At 40.2% G+C, this 20,957-nt stretch overlaps 1 protein-coding gene across 3 annotated transcripts in view; it reads left to right on the top strand.

Moving 5' to 3' along the window:
* helz (helicase with zinc finger) overlaps positions 1 to 20,957 on the top strand; it is a 52,180-nt gene that overhangs the window by 15,319 nt on the left and 15,904 nt on the right. For all 3 annotated transcript variants that reach the window (XM_086211086.1, XM_086211085.1, XM_086211087.1), the window contains exons 13-22: positions 678 to 804; positions 938 to 1,150; positions 3,917 to 4,047; positions 6,450 to 6,629; positions 8,606 to 8,707; positions 10,098 to 10,276; positions 15,800 to 15,918; positions 17,055 to 17,200; positions 17,733 to 17,880; positions 19,736 to 19,919. In XM_086211086.1, the coding sequence (XP_086067212.1) occupies positions 678 to 804; positions 938 to 1,150; positions 3,917 to 4,047; positions 6,450 to 6,629; positions 8,606 to 8,707; positions 10,098 to 10,276; positions 15,800 to 15,918; positions 17,055 to 17,200; positions 17,733 to 17,880; positions 19,736 to 19,919 (1,529 nt within the window). The remainder of the gene's footprint in view (positions 1 to 677; positions 805 to 937; positions 1,151 to 3,916; positions 4,048 to 6,449; positions 6,630 to 8,605; positions 8,708 to 10,097; positions 10,277 to 15,799; positions 15,919 to 17,054; positions 17,201 to 17,732; positions 17,881 to 19,735; positions 19,920 to 20,957) is intronic.

The following is a 20,957-nucleotide window of genomic DNA, read 5'->3' on the forward strand; positions in this document are numbered from 1 at the left end:
GTTTTTCATTTCCTGTTTACTTCATGAGAAAATTGATTTGCTTCCTAAATGCGCGCACAGCAAGGTGTAGAGCAGATTAACCTCCAGTCCATCAATCATCATGCAACATGTTTTTATTTTTGATGTAATTTCTCTAAAGGACTCTCAAATTAGAAATAAATTGCCTGTGCTGTAATTTCTTGATGAGGAATCATTTGTCATTTAAACCTTTTGAACAGTAGCAAATTAAAGCTGTCGAGTAGTGCGTGTCATCAAAGCATTCTTCCTTTACTATCACCAATCCAGACAATGTGTACCATTTTATTTAAATATTGTAATATCTGTGCACTGCATACAGGACACTATAGGTCCATTGGTGAAGCAGAGGTGCGTGTGTGATGCATTGGCTAATGTGGGATGAGAAGAAATCACTTGCTGCGTCTGTGATTGATTCAGTGGTGTCACCCAAATTACATCACTCTCTTGTACCTCTTTTCAAAGCCCTGTAATGTAATGCTCAACCCACATATTGATAAAGTGCTAAAAGCTACATATGGTTGATTCATGTCTGCAATGGGAGGTAATTGTGCTACCAGTTTATTGATCATATATACCATTGCTCTCATTTTTCTCATGTATTTTTCAATGTAGTTGTGTATTTAAAAATACCTAACAACTTTCTCATGTTTGTCCCTCAGATTTAACATCAAAGTAAACCTCCAGCTGGTTACCAGCTTTATGCTGACGGGCATTTCTGTCGGAGCCAAGTACGCCCAGAATGGGCAGCTTTTTGCACGTTTCAGACTCACAGAAACTCTTTCTGAGGTAAAACAAAAACAAAGGTCTTCAATGGGAACTGCAGTATACTTACAATATAATACTCGTTCATTTTGTGTCAGCACTGGAGCCCAAAGGGGTTATTTGCTAGCCTCACTGAGCAGCTATTGTCTCACCTCAGGACACACTGGCAGGACGACTAGTGATGACCAAGGTGAATTCAGTCCTTCTACTGCCGTTGGGCCGTGAGGGCTTCTGCAGCCAGCCACCTCCTGGGGTCAAAGAGCGTGTTTATGAGGCTGTGATTGAGGAAAAGACCAAGGATTACATCTTCCTAAGGATCTGCAAGGACTGCTGTGAGGAGCTCGGGCTCCAGCCTGACAGAGAGATACAGGTATGGGCTACACTCAGGTACTAAGAGAACGACCATGGTGAGCAAATGCATTTGAGAATGAAGCTCACCAGAATATTTACCACAGTTTTACAGTGTTGATTCATTTATCTATATTTGGGTTGTCAGTCATGATTTGTAGAAGGGAAATAGCAACTCTCACCAGCGGATATGAAGTAAAACTGGTGGACAGTAGCGTAGAGGGAAACATGCCCTGAATATCTCTTAGGCTATGTCAATTACCATTGAGCTCTCAATGCTTTCCCCCCTAACGTTGTGACTTTTTAGAACTATAAGAATCACCAGATTAAAGGTTTCCCTAGAGGAGAAAACGGTATTCCCAGGATAAGACTTTTGGGCCAATCGACTGTGCTGATTTGTCTCAGGTTGTTTGGTTTGGAGACATTTCCCTCTATTGCATGACTTTAGCTCAGCTGGATTTCTCTCTGCCATTCTGAATGCCTGTGGTAGAAACAAGACTCTGTGTTAACAGTTATCAAAACAACTGTCATCCCATCACTGTGGGCACATAATCTTCTTATTCTGCTACTGCCTGGAATTTCATTTTCCTATCTTTCTCTGTGGATTCTTGCACTATTTCATTCAGCCTTGATGTTTCATGTTCAGACTCCTTGTATTTGTTGTTTAGTTCACTTTCTTGCCTCGTCAGCCTTTTTTTCTTCTTACCGAGTCTTCTTCACTTTATCTCTTGCATTCAGTTTTTCCGTTTTTTTATCATTCCTTTCTGAAAACGTTGTACACTTGACCTGCACCTGCATGTGTCCATCTCAAGCTAGGTATTCTTTAAACATCTGTGAGGGTTCATCGGATGTAAATTTTGTCTTCTGTGGGTCTATTCAAGTGTTGTTTTTCTATTTGTTTTGACTGCAAACATGGTCACAAACTGCACCTGTGCCATAAGTGACTACTATTTATCAATCACTTAATATACTAGATGCTGTAAAGTCAGTACTGAATGCAGGGATGGTTATTGATAGGTTTTTATTGTTACTGTTTATCGATACTGATACTTAGCAGTACTATTATTGATACTGCGCTTTATAGTTTGGTGCAAAAAGTAGAGGGTTATGAAATACAAAGTGAAAAAAGAATTCAAGTTATATTATTTTTGCCACAAACTGGAAAGTAATTGCCTTGTATGACTTCAATGGGACACTGGCTATTCAGTTTTTCTTTGACAAACCATTATGGGTGGGTCAGGATATTTTCCAATATTAGAATATTCATTAAATGTAAAAACAAAAACAAAAAGAGTTACACCCCCCCCCCCCCGTCCTGACTCTCTTTATGTCTTTTGTTAGTATTCTCTGTGCAACAACGCAGGTACAGCTTCAGTGGCATGTTTAGTTACAGTTTGGTTGTTTTCTGGTTGAGGCCAGTCATGAATTGGCACTGAAAAATGCTTGTTTGCAAAGAAAACATGCAGCGATGATGACAGCAGCCATCAAAGGGTGATTTCAGGTGCAGGAGTGGCAGGATTGGCTGCACCTGGCCACAGTGCTTGTTAACAAGTTCTCATGTTTTGTGGGGTGATGACATGACAGGATGAGTCATGACAGAGTTTATCTCAAAACTTACATAGTGGAACAGGGCAGAAATATTTAGAATATCAAGCCAATGATGATATGAGCTAAAAAAAAAAAAAATCAGTAATTGATCTCCTCTCCTATTTTCAGTTTCACACCCACATTGCTCCTCCATTTTAGTTGAATTCACAATAAAACTGTTCTCGGGTACATATTTGTCTATTTCTGAAACAGCCACTAAATTCGGCTCAGCTCAATAATGCTACATATTGACTCATTAGCTTATGATACAACTCAGAGCTGATAAAGCCCTTGATTTAATTGCCACATCACCAAACAAACCCTCCAAACACACGACTGCTGAGACTTCAGCTACATTCAGAATTAAAATGATCACTCAGAGAAAGTTACAAGCTGCCACAGATCTTTCCGAAATGTTCCTCACGTTGATGTAGGGCCGGCAGCTTCGACATCATGGGGGCAGTTGCCATCTTCGTTAGATTGAATTAACACTCCATGAATACCGACAGTGGCCTTGTTTATGAAGGAGCTTATCAGTACCTCAATACCGACCCAATCATGTACTGGTAATAATTATTAAGGTACCCATCCCTAACTGAATACGATGTAACCCTAGTAGCATATCAGTCATAACAGAAGCTGTAAATGTGGGATTTCGTTCTGAAAAATGCTGTTTAAACTACTCAGTCATTTAAATTCAGTCAGATTTGACCAGTGGATCATGAAGCCTGGGTTTGTCTGTCACCATCAAGGGTTAGGTTGCACTGCGAAGGTTCACTACAAAATTCCTCAGCATGGTTCACTAGATGGAGGGTTTAATGAGGTGAAGACGTGTGTTTGTGTTTCAAGTCATATCTCATCAATTAGATGTACAGTCCAGTAGGTGGAGTAGCAGCAACTCTGTAAAGAAAATAGGATACATTAAATCTTGGTTTTATTTTTTTTAAGAGTTGTGTTCGTGTTTGGGTTTGTTGTCTTGGTTTGATGGCAAAACAATTGTGAGTTATACCACCTAATCAAATTTTAATGGTTCCCATTTGATGTGCAGTTATTGCACCCTCCAAACAAGTGTCTCCTCAAACATTACTGGAATCCCACTCTGCTTATAGCTTGTTAGACTTCGCCTGTAGATGGAGGTAGATATGCTGTTTTTAATGAAATGACTTCTTGGTGTAAACCTCTGGTTTTGCCTGTGTGTTAGGTGGAGCTCCAGTTCCAGCTCAACAGATTGCCACTGTGTGAGATGCACTACGCCCTGGATCGCATCAAAGAAAACACCATTCTTTTCCCTGACATTGGCCTTGTTCCAACCATCCCCTGGAGCCCTAACAGGTACTTCAACGCATGCACAAACACACAATCTAAAATGTTGTAAGCTTCTGTCATTAAATATATCACCTATAAAAAAAATACAGCAGACTTTCTTTTCATATTGCTAATGGATAATGTTTCGTAGTCCCTACTAAAGCCCTAAACTTCCATTTATATTGTTTTCAAGTGTTCACACAGCATGTATGCACGTTGGTGCACAGTAAATACGTCTAATCCTCAGCACATTTATTACGCAGCAATTATTTTAATACCCACCCATAATATTAGCTTGACAAATACCCTCCCAGAGGGGACGGAGTTCACCAAATACCCTTCGCCTTGCTGACTTGCCGGCCATTGTGAAATGCTGGCAGCTTTTCTCAGCTTTAGATATCCCTCAGAAGTTGGACAGGTGAGGGGAGCGAGGCAGTAATCTTTATTGACTAGAGCCAGAGTTGAATATAATCCACAGTGATTTTCCAAGGCTGCCGCTTCATCTTGTCTCCGGGATTTGATTGATGTAGACTTTTGTTTTAATTGGAAATTTGGATAAGCCGTGGTGTTTCACCGAGGGAGTGATTTTTTTTTAAAATTTTTTTTATTTTTTAGCTGAAATTCTGCTTGAAATGACAAACATACAGTTTGCATTCAGAGATTTAATTTAGATTTAATAGGCCGCACACAATCTCTGTGGTAGCGTAGCTTTAATAGGCGAGCAACTATGACTCAAAAGCCAGTGATGGAGAATTAACATGTCCTTATTAGCCATGTTAAGATAAGGGTGTAACAGAACAAAATGTTAATTGAGCTGTGAATAACATCTTAATCAATCATTTACTGTTGGATTCTGAACTCTAACAGGCGTATTCGACTATTGCTTTGATTTTGTTGTCCTTTAGTTTTGATGCATAAAAGACACAAAAGTTTGATTTCTTTTTCTTTCCCTCGGTTACACTCAAGGAGAAAATGTAGTTGGTATAGGAGTTCATCACCCTGAATTAGGGGTTCCCACTACCACACCATAGTAGGCTAGTCTGAGCTTCTGAAATGGCCTTCATGGATAATTAATTTTGGGTGAAACATCGCTTTGTTATGCCATGTTGAATAAGCAGGACTCAGTGTATTTTGAGAAGGAAAGTGTGCTGTCTATGCGACAAAACATTGTTACTGCAGTCAAACAGTGTCAGCTCAAAGAAGCTTTGCCAGAGTTTAGTCTTATCAAATAACAACTCATTTTTAAATCGCCTCCCACAGCCAACCAAGAATGGTTGTTTCCCTTACCCCTGATTAAGCCCCGCCTACATTCGTTAAATCTGTATTATCTGCATTTCAGACTGTTAGTTAGATTTGATCATTATTGGGTAGAAAAACCTGATTTATGGGTATCTATTTTTGGGAGTAGAAAAGACCAGTGAATGTAGCTCATGCACACGTCTCTGACATAAACAAGTACTTGAACACTGAGATATGTCCCCCCCCCAACTATTCCTCTGTTGGAGCTGAATCGGTCTGTGTTGGTCGATTCACAGCTTTAGAGTATGCAAGTCTTCATAATGAGGACATTGATGCTAGCAGACAAACATGGACACACACACTCTGCAAGACAACATCTCCCTCTTAGACCGGTGTGCGTGGGCGATGCGTGTGTGTGTATCCCTCCCTCCCTCCAGCTCATCTGAATTGAACACATACATAAGTCCACCTCTATGTTTAAGATATAAGGGCTGGTTGTTGTTGTTTTTTTTTGTTTTTAATTTTTGTCTTCTTTTTTTTCCAACCTGATGTGGAGAACACCATGGCATCCAAGCCTGGATGTTTGTCCATTTTTTATATTAGCAGAAAAAAACTGTAACTCTTTCACATAATAATTAGAAATAAATGATGTCAGACTGTCTCTCCAAGTGAAAGTTTCTCTGGTCATTGACACCCTGTCCACCAATAGTCTTGAGATCTTACATTGCCTTTATTTTTGTCTTTTCAGGCTGTTGAGGACATGTTGAAAAATTCATTGTGACTGCATTGAACTTCTCTCTTTTCTTACCCATTTTTTTGCCCTCATTGTTTCTCTCTGAGCTTTCTTTCATGCACTTGCTTCTATCGAACATCTTCAACACTTCTGTGCTTTCTCTGCCTCCCTGGTTTATCCGCCCACATATTATTTCCCAAACACCCCATCACCACACCTTCTCCCAAATGATCTAATTTGTCTTTTTATATGTGCACAGGCATTTCTCATTCAATGCAAGAATGTGTCTCTCATTTAATCTCTGTCCCAGTGAAGTTAATTAGATAAACAGAATTTTTGTCACTCATGTTCAAAGCGATTCATAGTTAGTAAGGCGATACTTTATCAAATGTCTAAATGCATATTTCTTTTAAGTTTATTTCATTAAAATAATTATCCGTTGTCCCTTCGTCCTCAGGCAGTGGGATGAACAGCTGGATCCTCGTCTGAATGCCAAGCAGAAAGAGGCCATCCTTGCCATCACCACCCCTATTGCCATCCCTCTGCCCCCAATCCTCATCATTGGGCCCTATGGCACTGGCAAGACATTCACCCTGGCACAGGCTGTCAAACACATCCTCCGCCAGGACAACAGCAGGTTGGTTTATGTCTTTTCTTATTTTTGTTTCAAGATTTAAAATCTAATTTTTCTAATCCTTTGGCAACAATCCCAAACTTCACTTTCCTTATACTATATAAATGTTACTTTTAAATAAATATGGTGTATTGGCACACTTATTGTTTTGTTTCACATCTTCAAAAGGTATCAGAAATAATCGTTCTTGTTGAAATTGTGTCAACTTTGTTACTGTCATGGAGATTGTGATTCTGTTGAACTGCAGCGCTGTGAGACGTTTCTATTAATTACCCTCACTGATTGAAATGGTAGGGGCAGAATAAAAGAAGCACCTCTCCTTGATGATGCAATACACCTCAATACACCATGGCCTTGCAATTTTATTTTATTTAATCAAAGATTTGTTTTGTTGGGTTGGGTTTTTTTTTTGGCAACTTGACAAATTGCATCACATTTTGTCATTCACTTTTCTCAAGCACATATTTGCCCACCTCCTCAACAACCTTGACATCACTAACTTATCTCTACCTTGTAACCCAGCGGTGAAGTAATCAGTGTTATTCATTGTGATGGACGGAGTGTTTTGAGGAATGTTTGCAGGGAAGAAGCATGTGCATGAAAGTTTGTATCAATCTTAACAGCTTCAGATGGTTAAGAGGTCAGTCAAAGGGTGTGAGGGAGACAGCATGGAAGCTGAGTGTGAAGTGGCCTGGATTTTAGCTTTAGGGCAGTGGCAGCCTTGGGTTTGACATTTACAGTTTAAGAAAACACTCAGTCGTAAAGCGCCAAGCTGCTGCGGGTGTGTTTCAGCCTGTATCGTTTAAAATGAAATGTCCTGGCCATTTTGATGCATTTATGTCATTTTCTTTGATTATGAAAGCCTTTCCTTGACCAGAATAAATGCTCTCGCAGATCAATCAAACTCAGGGCCTTGTAGCTCTGTGTCAAGATAAAACACAACACAGTTGTCTACTATTGGCATTTTTCATCATCGGAGTTCCCTCAGTGTGTGCCATAACAAAATTCTAGAATTTCTTGTGGTAGAAGCAAAGCAATGTTGCACAAGCTCACAAATGGCTCCCTTGGTCTTTATGAAAAATGAATGTAATACCCCACTGAACAGAAGCTAACATTGCCTCTCTTAATAAGGGAGAGGCGGATGGCTGTATGTAACATAAAAGTAGGAAATTGTCCTTTGAAAAATATGTAGTAATGTAATATTTATTTCTCATTGTACTCTGAATACATATAATATTCAGTGTTTAGAATGAATTATGGATATTTTAAAAGCCAAGACAAGTGGAAGTGTCCCCTATGGGCTGCCCATCTTACTATTAAAATGGTATAGAACCCATTCAGGTGGACACAATATGTGTTACTGTACATGTTCAATGCCGGAAGCATTCTCTGCAAATTTGTCACTATGATGATTCGCAGACATTTAAGTGAGTACCTATTAAGCTTTGTGTAGCTTTCAGTTTTAATAAATATTCATGTCACTTTAACACTGCTACTACAGGCTTTAAAGCACCTGCTGTAAATTAGCAATGTTGTCAGATATGTTGGAGGCGTTTCCTTTCTTGTGTATGTGTTTTATTGTATTGAGTGTGATGTAAAAATGTGAATGGAAAACAATAGATGCTACAAGCAACTGGAAACTCACAGTATTGTGGATATTGTAAGAATGTTATTATTTTGTAAATGCATTTTGATACATTTCACCAGATTGAAAATATTCAGAATTGCATTGGATGATAGACCTAATTTCTTGTGCGTTGTCTCTTGAGACGCAGTAACTGTTGAAAAAAATACATCTTGCCAGCTTGCAAAGGCCTGTCCCCCTGAATCACAGTCAAAAAATCACTTGCAGTATATACTCGCGCAGGTCTGCATCACATCACTTAAAATACTGCAGTTTGGAGAATCGCTGCCATTGTTTATTGCAGTAACCGTGAACGACGTTTCATGTCTGACTGGTTTGTCTTTTGGCCCCACAGGGTTCTGATCTGCACCCACTCCAACAGTGCAGCTGACCTTTACATCAAGGACTACCTTCATCCTTATGTTGAAGCAGGCAATCCACATGCCAGACCTCTCAGGTGAGAAAGAACACTTACCTAAAGAAGATGTGATGGCTTAAGGGCTAAATTTGTGATTTGATCATGAGTCTGACAGTCTGCCCAGCAGTTAAATATGCAGTAGTGCCCTAAAGCAAACATTGCACATAAAAAGGTATGTTTTAATGTCAAAAAAGTTTGTTGCCATGTATGTGCTTCTTCTACACAGTGCATTTCTTTCAGATTTAGAGATCCACATGTCATACAAATGTAGTTGATGTTGTTGTAAGACCTATGATGTTCCACTAGTATACTCAGTCAGGGTGTTGAGACCCAGGTTTCACAGAGGGTTTGACAGTATAATTGAGTTTTAAGATATATTAGTATATTTTTGAGGGAGACTTAGGATGAGATAGAGATAGATCACTGGGATGACAGGTAGACCTTGGACTGACTTTGAAGATGTGACCACAGGAACTGCTCTGCTTTTCGAGGTACACCTGGAGGCAGCATACCTGACACATATAACCTCTCTACACTGCATCGGTGACTTCTAATTGAATACAAGTGAACCCAGACGTCACAAGTGATGGGAAAACAGAGGCTACCTGGCCAAGCTTGGTCTGATGTAATAACTGTATGTACAAACAAGCCAAGGGACCATCTGGGCAATCAAATTACTTGTTTCACATGAACGGATTGTCTGATTTGGATGGGTTCCAGGGGGAATTCTTCCATAATCATTCTTGTATTGTTTTACCTCAAATGAAACAACAGTATAAAATCCTCCATGATCAATAAATACATCTGGCTGTGCTTCAGAAGAGGGCTGACCAACATCCCTGGAAGGATTCATTCTACACGTCTACACCATTAACCTCTAAAATAATCTCAGCTTGATTGAGATTTAGTTCTTCTTTTGAATCACTCGTTAACAATCCACCCACTCGAGCACAGAATGGCATAGATAATTATTATGTCAGTCTTAGAAGTAAGTGGCTCACGAAACAATTAAGTTAATTAAGGATTTTCAGAATCAAAGTGTGCGTTCTCTTTGTTTTGATGGTGAATCGTGCGAATGTGAGCTCATGATTGACTATTAAAGCATTCAGGAACTGGTCCAGATGGTTTAATTTGTGATTAGCAGTATTTAAGGCATTGCCAACAACAGGTGAATGAACCGGAAGTGGAGTGCACAGGTTGATGGTGGCTAGGCAATCAAACAAGAGGGTCGTTCAGCATAACATTGTGTGAAAACCTTTTTGGGTTGAATCGATTTAACAAGTTCACACCTGTACTTGCTGTTCACTTATTCAGAGTTGTCGCTCACATTAACATTTATGGTTGTATGGATATCCAAATAAGCTGAACAATGGGGCAAAAACTACCCCTGAAGTAATAAGTAATTCTTCTGTTTTTCCTTTCTCTCTAGGGTATACTTTCGGAACCGCTGGGTTAAGACGGTCCACCCAGTAGTCCAGCAGTACTGTCTCATCTCCAGCACACAGGTCACTTTTCAAATGCCCACAAGGGAGGACATCCTCAGGCACCGTGTGGTGGTGGTCACCCTTAGCACCTCCCAGTACCTCTACCAGCTTGACTTGGAGTCCGGTAAGTCATAAGGGAGGATATTGTATGTATTTGAAAGATTGTTAGTTTGCAGACATGTGGTGGTCAAAAATGATGTAGAGGTTTCCAATGAACAAATCAGTAAAGATGGGTGGGAGGAGATTTATGGAGGCCAAAATGTTTCTCAGGCTGTAAAATGTTTATTTATGCTGTAACTTGAGACATTTTAACATAGGTGGTCTATGGGGACTGACTTGCTTTGGGGGACAGCATCAAGAGGCCACTCAAGGGTGTGCAGTTTTGGTTATTTGACTTTTACTTAAGGGTGATGCAAGGTGAAGATAACTCGTGTTTCTACAATCTCAGTTTTATACTTAATATCAAGCACATTGATTGATATTGAGCATCTTATTTTATAGGGAACAGTCAATTAGGGCGTGTTTCCACTGGCCCACTTCGGCTCAGGTCGGGTGGGCTTGGGTCGGTTTGGTCCCTGCTCAGCTGGGATTCCAAGCGAGCCTAGCAGGGACTAAAATGTGCCATAAACACATAGCGGGGAGCAGATTGGGTAACTTACCTGCTTACGTCGTCTACTCCGTATCATCTTGGCCTCGGTGGAATACTGGTCGATCGCTTGGTAAAGTCTTTTATACTTGACTTAGGTGATCTGTTTCACCGCTTGAAGCCTTGCCTGTCTGTCGTCCTTTACTTTCAATTTAGTCAAAAACCACACACCAAGCAACAGGCATAACACTGCCTCCATGTCGTCCATTGTTGTTGTGTCGCACACAAATTAAGCCGGGGAACTCTCGGCCAGTGACTCCACTCATGCCGAGGTGGGACCCAATGCTAGTGGAAACACACCCGTACGAAGACATACCGACCCGACCCGAGCCAAAGTGAGCAACTCGCCATTAGTGAACAATTAGACGACTTAAGCCACAGATAATGTGTTTTAAGCAAAGATCTGTCGCACATAAATAACTCCCTGGTCTCAATAAAAAAAAATGGATGATTATGAAACATATAAAAATAATCTTTCAGAGTGGATTTAAAAGTCATTGAAACAGTTTATTGAGTATTTGTCTCTTTGCACAAACATAACAGAGGGCACTTAAGAGGACGTCAGATAAGTTTGATCTTTGGCCATCACCCAGTAACTCATGGAGCTCTCCTTAATTAGTAGCAGTTGATACCGATTGCTTCAGGCTGCGCTTGTCAGTTTAATTGGAGAAAGAGACAAGTCTTTGCCAGCTGAGATGATGCAACTTTAGTGTTTGGTACACTGCTGTTGCATATAAGTCTCCCATATTACCAACCTTAGTGTTACACACAATCCCTTGGTGGGGCGACCAAAAATGCTCAATTGTGCAGAATGTCTGTAGAACCGATGTGTGGTAAAAGAGAGCAGCGCTGCGGCACAACAGGCTGACATTCTCTATAATTGCCGGTACCAATCCATGCAAGTGTTGCTGCTACGACCCTCTGGTATACTCTGGATATCTCAAGGAGACAAAGCTGAGTGTATTCAGTTTCCTGTTGACAGCTACCGAGTGTACAGAAGGTTGAAACTCTTCTGCGTAAAAGACGTGGAAAACAAACCAATTTGTCAGTGCAGGCTAATAACTTTCTAATGTGTCAGCAGAGGGGGCTTTTTCTGGTGCATGGGAACACCATCTGCCTGTTTTTTAATGTACTTAACATCATTAGCCTCCTCCTGAAGTTTCATCTCTCTCCCGCTCTCCCGGTGTTTGACGATGATGAAAATCGCCAAAAGATGAGGCAATTGGGAGCTGGCGAGTCTACTAAGCAGCGATAACAAATTCTATATCCTGAACACAATTGCCCCAAAACAATGGTTAGGCTGATAAATCTTCTTTCTTGGGCTCTGGCTTATGGATACAGCACGTTTTGCTTTTGTCTCAGAGTTTTGCCCCCCCCCCCCCCCCCCCCCGCCAAAAAAAAGTAGTTCCACTTATGTGCAAGATCCACGTCTTTTCTCGTTTTTTTTTTTTCCTCAGTGAATCATACTTTTTTCTAAAACTGTCCATCCTCTATTCTCACCAAAAATAAACCTGTTATGTATGTTTTCTGAGTAAAGTCGGAATACTGACCATGAACTTGGGTCCCTTTTTTATACGTGTGGCTCTAATCAGCTTTTGCAATTTAGGAGCACAAATATATGAAATTGGTCAATTAAACTTTGAAGAGACAAGATATTCTAATGAGCTAATTTGAAGAGTACAAGAAAGTTATGGTCAATATCTAGAATTGACAAAAGATTAGAAGATTTGTCCTGGGGCTCAGGTGAGTATTGATCCGTTTGGAAGCTACAGATCTTGTTAAGTGTTGTAAAAGCATACAGCTTTTTCACATCAAACTAGTGGTATGAACATTGACAGTGATACTGGAAATAAACTATTACCAAATGGTGAATCTCACACCTGCACATGCCGGTTTCCTCTCCCCCTTGACCCTTTATAGACAAATTGGAGAGACTACGCATACTAACACGTAGAGTTTCAAGTTTAAGTTAAAATAAACGTTGTACATGAGATTAGATATTGTGTTTTGAACGGAAAACGGTGATGCCTTGATACCATTTCTGAAAACAACTATGGTGCTGTGAAAATCTGCAGTTGCAACTCCAGTCTGATGATAAAGGCTTAAATCCAGAGCTCGTGCTATTCGTATTTGGAAAAGTTGTCTCATGAGTTCTCATGAGTGCAGCAGATAACCAGAACATGTTTTATGTTCAAGTTCAGTGTTAACTATTTTTTTATGATCAGATCACAGTGTTTTACCTCTTGAAAAGGTTGGAAAGACACTGTGAAGGTGAGAGTGTGAACCAAAGGAGTTGCCTTGTATTATGAGATAATCCTTCTCTACTCTGAATTACCACTACATCATGTTGTCTCTGATCTTTTGCTACTTCTTATTATCCCTTCCTCCTTCCATCGCTTATCTTTTTTGTGTCTAAATTGGGGCTGTAGCTGTATAAGACTTTCATGATACAATAATTAGATACTTAATGGTACAAATAGTCTCAAAATAACTAGGTATCAGTATACAGTCTCGCACAATTCTTACAATTGCAAGTCCTCTAAGGAACAAAGTGTTTTTCATGGAACAATTATTTTTAAATGTTATTTTATTTTTTAAAACTGAAGTGTGCAGAAATAGTCTCCCATTTGAAACAGGACATGCGCCTGCTTAACAACTGTTGGTGTAGTTATATCATGAAAACGGCATATGGCTGCGACCCTTGTCCAAATTCAAACGCCGTTATTATCCCGATGACAGATAGCAGCTACATAAATGTAATGCGGAGCAGAGGTTCAGAAAGGTTCCCTAAGGCGGGCAGCTGTGTCTGAGGTGCAACACTCTCCTTCATGTCTGTCTACTTGGTGCTTATAACATCCATGTCTGCCTCCTTCCCTAATCTCCTCTTCCCTGCCTGGGGAAACATTCCCATTTGTAATGACCCATGTACATCATTTGTCAGTATTACTGGCCGTTATGTATTCATGTGGATCGAAGGAAAAGAGCAGCTAGGCAGGAATGAAGTAGGGCTCCTGTTGACTACAATGCATCGCAGGGGTCAACTAAAGTGCTTGGCCTCAATAATTAACAGGATAAAGTAAAGGGGAGGCACATCTGCAGTGCTCTTTCTTCGGATGCGTTGTGATTAGGTAATCTTCCATGCAGCAATGAAACACTGGGAGCTCGGAGCTGCCCCGTGTTTGAAAATAGATTCCCGCCACCAATTCCTTTCTCTCAACATTACAGCTCAGATCTTCATAAACTAGTCCAATCACCCAAGTGCATGATTTAGGTGTATGCCCATTAATGCAGAACAAACCCCATCTACAGATTGTGTGAAATTGTGTTGCTTGCTTCTTTAACAACATAACAAATTGCATCATGAAAAGTTGATGGAATGGAAATGCAGTTCTACTCTCCACTTCTTTCCTTCAAGAAAGACATTTTTTTCTGTCTTTGCATGTCTCCTTTAAAAAGGCTTTTCTTATGTATAACACTACGCACTTAACGAATCTGAAGGCACTTCCCTCACTTTAAAGGTTCTAAACTCAGTTCAGCACACCGTGCAAATGTGTATGCACAAACATCGGCCATTGTAACTAAGTCTTTTTATCAGGACCACAGTGTGGGGAACGTTTGCAGTGTTTTTTTTCAATGTTGTGTACACAGAGAGAGAACATTGGTTCGAGGCTTTGTAGTTGGAGGGGAAAAAAATCAAAGAGTTTTGCAGGCATTTGTTCAAAGGCAAATACTAAGGTGTGAATGTTCCTTCATATCAAATGTATTCACCTTTTTTTTTTTTTCCTTGCCAGCCCGTATGTCTGTCATTTTTTTACACTCTGACAGTCCTTCAGTTAATTTTGATATTTCAGAACCATCACGTTGTATATCTGCGTTATAGTGTGCTGTGGAAATGGTGTTGGGGCTTTAGAGGCATTTTGCTGGTTGTTATTCAGTCTCTCTCTCTTCCCTGCTCTCTGCTCCAGCACTCATTTGCCATGCCGTTTCATCCCCTCCCCTCACACTGCTGAGCTCCGTTTGAGCTTTTTAAAGCAGAGTTAGGCTACTGTCTCACCCTTTCATAATATCCACAAAACTCTGCCTTTGGTTTGTTGCGCTGGTTAAAAGACTGAGAGGAAAAAGTGAGTGCGAGGAAGGCGCACTATTGAGAGACAAGGTTTAATGCTCCCAGTAAACAAAATAATTGCCTATTGTCAAACATTTATGCCTTTTATTAGATCGCAGTAGTTGAATTGAATGATAGAAGAGGAAATGAAAGAGAAACGGGCAACGAAGATCTTTGGCTAGTATGGAACCAGGCACGTTGCAGTTCAGGGATGTTGAGCACCTCAACAGAATTAGTCGTTTGTAATGAGAAACATAATGTGAAATGGTGATTTGATTTGCCTGTTGTAGTCTTCATTCTTTGATGCACGTTATGTCCTGCACCAGCCCAAAATGAAGCTATCCATCAAGATCAAGGTCTCTTTTATTGTCCACACGGAGAACCTCATTCTGCAGCTAGCAATGGATAAACACAAAAAATAAATGTCACTCATACACAAAATAATAACACGGAAGGTACAGAGAACCACATAATGTCGCTCTCACTGTAACAGTGGCCTGTCGTAGCAGGCATAAATTAATGGCCTTTACACCTGGACATTTCTGTAATCAGATGGAAAGCTGCTTAAATAAATGAACTGTTGTCAGCAATGACAGACCAGAATTTTATACTCTCTTCATACCAATGGCTAGTTTTCTGATTATTATCATTATTATTATCAATATTGATTTATTTGTAGTTCTAACTGCTCAACTGACTAGTTTAGTTTTCCTTAGGGTTGAAACATATCTTTTTCTTTTTTTTTTCATAAACTTGAAGGTTGGTCCTGTTGTCAACGGGACAAAGTGCCAGTAAAGTCAGTTAGACGTCAGTGCTAGTTTAATCTAATATTAAGCTTTGCATTACTTTATGTAAAACCAAGCAAACTGATGTCAGTGTACGATCTGTTTTGACAGGGCTGTTCACCCATATCCTATTGGATGAAGCGGCCCAGGCCATGGAGTGTGAAACCATCATGCCTTTTGCCCTAGCTAGCAAGACCACCCGTATTGTGTTGGCTGGAGATCACATGCAGGTAAGATTTACAGAGGTCCAATGTATTCTTTAAATTCTTTAAAAAGATTCACACTCTCAACTTTCTCCCACATTTCTTGCTTTCTCAAGTCATCGTCAATATTAGGATGTACCAACCTCAAATACAAAGAAACGGGCAGCTTCCACATTTAAGCTGTAATTCTGGGGACCGCTTCAGCCATAGATAGGAACAAGTGTCAATCAAGCTTCCCAGACAGAATTAAAACCTTATTTCCTCTGGTTTTAGACAGTGCACAGGATTACCAGAAGGCAGTGGATGAGGACGAGTCTACAGTGTAATAACTGTTTTAATTACTTGTACACTCTGCTATTCGTGGAGCAAACCAAAGCTGTTAAAAAAAAACAAAAAAAACAATGTCCACCTGTGTATCCATCTGTTTCTCTAACACTCGTGCTCGTCTCCACCAACCCCTTCTATCCTGTAGCTCAAGGGAGACATTTCCTCATCTCACACTTCAGCCCCCATATTTAGCATTTTATACCAATAAACTTAAGATTCAGTCTAAAAAGCAATTGTCTTGTGTATGACAATGATGAACATGAAAGTTGAATTCATCTGGATCAAAGCACATCTGGATTCTTGATCAAATTTGATTGCTATTGTCAAGCCAGTTTCTTGATTTCTAGCAGGACCTTTGTTTTATGCTTCATTTATTGACCAATTTGATGTATTGCTTTGAGGACGAGCTGATCAGTAAATGCTATTTTTTGTATTTGAACAGATTTGTATAAATACCGCAAACAAATCAGAAGTTGACATACTTTCAGACTGCTGTCCGCACCGTTGGTAAAGCCGTTATAATCTCTACATTTTGAGGTCTGTTTGTGTATGGCATATACACCAGATGGAAGAAACAGCAAGTGGTGTTGGGAAAAGTCACAACTATATTGAAATAAATTCATCGAATATGGAAAAATGCCTGACAAGGAACATTTGGAGTACTCCCTCAAATTTTCCATCCATGCTTCCTTTACAGAGTTAGCCTTGATGTAAGAATAGATGCACCCTGCTAATGCTTAAGTATTTGCACCTTACTTTGAAACTAACTTTGCTTTTCATCTACCCCTCCCTCCCATTTTCTCTGTCTCTCCATTCTCTGCCTCTTTGATTTGCAGCTCAGTCCATTCGTGTACAGCGAGTTTGCCCGGGAGCGTAACCTACACGTGTCACTGTTGGACCGACTGTATGAGCACTACCCTCCTGAATTCCCTTGTCGCATCCTCCTGTGCGAGAACTACCGCTCCCATGAAGCTATCATCAAGTAGGTGTGAGCCATCAACACACTGGCCTTGTGCCCTGACTGTGGTGAAAAGAAAAAAGTGGAGGAAATATGAGGTGCTAGAGAGACGAGGAGGTAGAAAGAGAAGTTGACGGTCTTGAGTTTTCGTGGGAGAAAAGTGGCCTAATTGAGGCGACACTCAGGCCAACAATAGATAGCATAAGGGGCTCAATTGATGTGGGCATGTCGAGATGCCGTCCAGTTTGAAGTCTCATCAGTACTTGTGACACGTAGGCCCAGAGATACGAGTTGCAAACTTCAAGTTATCAGTTTTTATTTGGCTTAAATTTGACTGATTAATGACATTGCCATGTGTTTGGCTTCTGCCTTCTCAGGGGTGATTATGTTGCCTAGCAGCCGTGCAGCTGCGCTTATAAATATGAGAAAACAAACCCTACATCAAAGCTTTTAAAATTTCATTCATCTCTTATCATTACACAAACATTACATTCTTGCTTTTGCAATTTTAAGGTTCCCTTTCCATTAAACTCTTCCTCTTGTCATCACTTACCAGCTACACGTCAGAGTTATTTTATGATGGCAAGCTAATGGCAAGCGGGAAGCAGCCCTCCCATAAGGACTTCTACCCTCTGACCTTCTTCACTGCCAGAGGAGAAGATGTCCAGGAGAAAAACAGCACTGCCTACTACAACAATGCAGAGGTATTGTAGAAACAATGTCAAAGAACTCTCACAGCATTTAACCAAACAAATGAATCTCCATACATTTGTGTCAGAAAAGACATTTGCTGATGTTATGATAGGTGTTTTCATTGCTCATAATTAATGAACCAGACAATATAATATGTGTTTCACTGCTTGTTTGGGGACAGTAATAATATAAGTCAAATAGTGCTAACGTTCACTTCCTAGCTTCAAAGACCAGATTATATTTTGAAATACATTAATTAATTAACAGAGACTTTAAAATCAAGGAGAAATGCACTGATATGCTGCAAAATTGCTGATCAAATTGTCTGTAACTAGAAATCTCCACTACTTGCTGCGTATTCAACTACTGTGCAATGAGACCAACGCATGTTGAAGAGTTTCAGTCAATTCATGTTATTTTCATATCACTTATACATGCTTGGCAACTTATACAGTATAACAGAAGACATCCAAACAGCCAATTGTTACAGCATATCATATTTGTTGGCAACATGTCTGCTATATTCAATCTGATGTGATTTAAAATTTTTGTCTGCACTATAAAGAAACTGAAGTAATGCTCAGTTTCTTAGCTTGACTATGTTTCTCTATTGTCAAGTCATCTACACTTTCCCAGAAGTGGCAGGTAAACTACAAACCCCTACGCAACCATGATTTGGAGCGTCTAGCTGTGAGGATGTCCTAATTATGTCTTAATTATAATTAAAAATGAAACCCATGGACCTCATTAGGAGACAAACCATTTGACACCCGTGGGGCTACGCAGCAGCTCTTCATTAGCTCCCATCTCCAGACTCTTGGTGGTCATTTAGCTTAGACTGACCACTGACCCTTCACTGACACATTCCAGCTAATTAGACCACGGACACTTGCCAAACTGTCAACAATGCCAAATGAATTACCTCTCTGATACAGGACTTGTGTCAGACTGACAACATGAAAGCGTGTCGCCTTGTTTGTCTTCAGCCAGTGTCTTTGATGGATTTGAAAATATTCAGTATTCCCAAATTTTTAATGATGGTTCAAAGCCTCTGTCAGTCTGCTGAACTTGAACTGTCATACGCACGAAGTCTATCATCCCTCCAAATAAAAAAATGTCCTTAGTTAGGGTTTGTGAAATGTGTGTTGTCAGCTGCTCATGATGATGTGCACATGCACACACCCACACGTGTCTGCTTCCATCAGGCTATACCACATAAAGCATACAGCTGGTAACAGTGCTTGCTGTGGGTTTGTCTTATAATGAAGAGCAGCCAGGTGTTGTTGGCTCAATGCTATAATGATGCACCGCAAATTATTTGTGCTGTGAACCAACAAAAAACAATGATTGCGTTATTTACTATCTGCCTCCATAGGTGATAGACAACATGCATATACTTGGCAGCACAAGGACACAAAAGTCATTACAAAAATATGATCCATCCATCCATCCATCCATCTATTTTCTACACCGCTTATTCGTTAAGGGTCACTAGGGGGCTGGAGCCTGTCCCAGCTGACAATTGGTGAGAGGCGGGGTTCACCCTGGACGGGTCGCCAATCCGTCGCAGGGCCATCAGGAGCATTTAGGGTTTACTTCCTCTTGTTATTCAAACTGTAATATTTTTCTGGGGGTGGCATGGCTAGAGTGGTCGTCTAGCAACCCAAGTATCACTGTTTCGATCCTCACTTCCCCCAGTGACCATGTCAAAGTAACACTATGTGTTACAGTAATTTGGACAGATGCAAATAATGCTCAATTCCTGACCTCTTAATTTATCACAGATATTGAAGAATTTGTGTTTGTATTGATGACGGATAAGTAAACCTGCCGGGACTTCCTGTCGCTCCCTCTTCTTATCTACAGGTGTTTGAGATTGTGGAGCGGGTGGAGGAGCTGCGTAAGAAGTGGCCTGTGGCTTGGGGCAAGCTGGACGAGGGCAGCATCGGAGTGGTGTCACCGTATGCTGACCAGGTGTTTCGCATCCGTGCTGAGCTCAGGAAGAAGAGAATGCACGAGGTCAGCGTGGAGCGAGTGCTCAATGTCCAAGGTGAGGAGAAATGATTTGCCAACAAGATTTATTCACGCCACTCTGGACATTTGACTTCATGGATGAAACTAAAATGCTGGACCAATACACTAATGTGAGTGTTAAATTAAGAAATGCAGATACACAAATTTCAAAAGTGTGTTTTTGTTTTGGAAAATGCCTCACCTTTAAAATCGTCATGACCAGACTACTTCATAAAATGGTTTTAGAAGTTACGAGTAAAGTCAATAACCTTGCTGGTAAACTGCTACAATGAGAACTGTAGGTAAAAGTAAATCATTTTATTTCTTATTTCAATTTTGAGAAACTGAAAATTCCAAAAATTAAAAAAAAAAAAAAAAGTCCAAGTGGTCTGGCTGTGAAGCCCAAACTGTTAATTGTCAGTCACACTTGATTTCTGAAAATTGAGACACACTGTGATGCTTTTTCCCTTTTAAGCTCCCATCATCACGGTTCCAGAGCAACTCAGCTGTCAATTACTTTTTCCAGTGCTGACAAACTTTGCATAATCATCAAAAGCAGTTATTGTCAACCAATCAAAAACTCACTGGTTGCTGACAAACAAATCCAAAAAAAACTTAAATCCCCTAGTGACTTTTTAATATTTCTCCCTGAAGTTTGTCTCATTGATTTCTGTGCGCGGGATCATCTTTGAATCTTTCTATCTATAGTTGAGACAAACCACTAGAATCTTCCACGGCACTTGTCAATGTTAATATTACCCCTCATCTCATCAAGTCTCAGTGTAAGGAATGTAAGTGCTTCTTCTACCAATTTCTCCCCTGCTTCAGTCTCATGCAGCTCCCACTTGTGTTGCATCCAGCTGCTTTTCACAGGTCATTAAATCCCTCATTAATCACACATGAAACGTGTACACGCGGGCACACACTGTACTCTAGTTGGTGCTTGAATTATGAATTTAAAACATGCCAATGATGTTTGTTTATGTGGTCTATTAACAGCCCCGAGAGTCAAAGGATTAAATTATCTTGAGTCCAAATTTCTGCCCATTTAGTAAGTTCTACTTATTTGTTTATG

Source organism: Aulostomus chinensis, chromosome 8 (assembly GCF_037954235.1).
Source record: "Aulostomus chinensis isolate RoL2024-O1b breed Wild chromosome 8, RoL_Achi_v1.0, whole genome shotgun sequence".
NCBI lineage: Eukaryota > Metazoa > Chordata > Actinopteri > Syngnathiformes > Aulostomidae > Aulostomus > Aulostomus chinensis.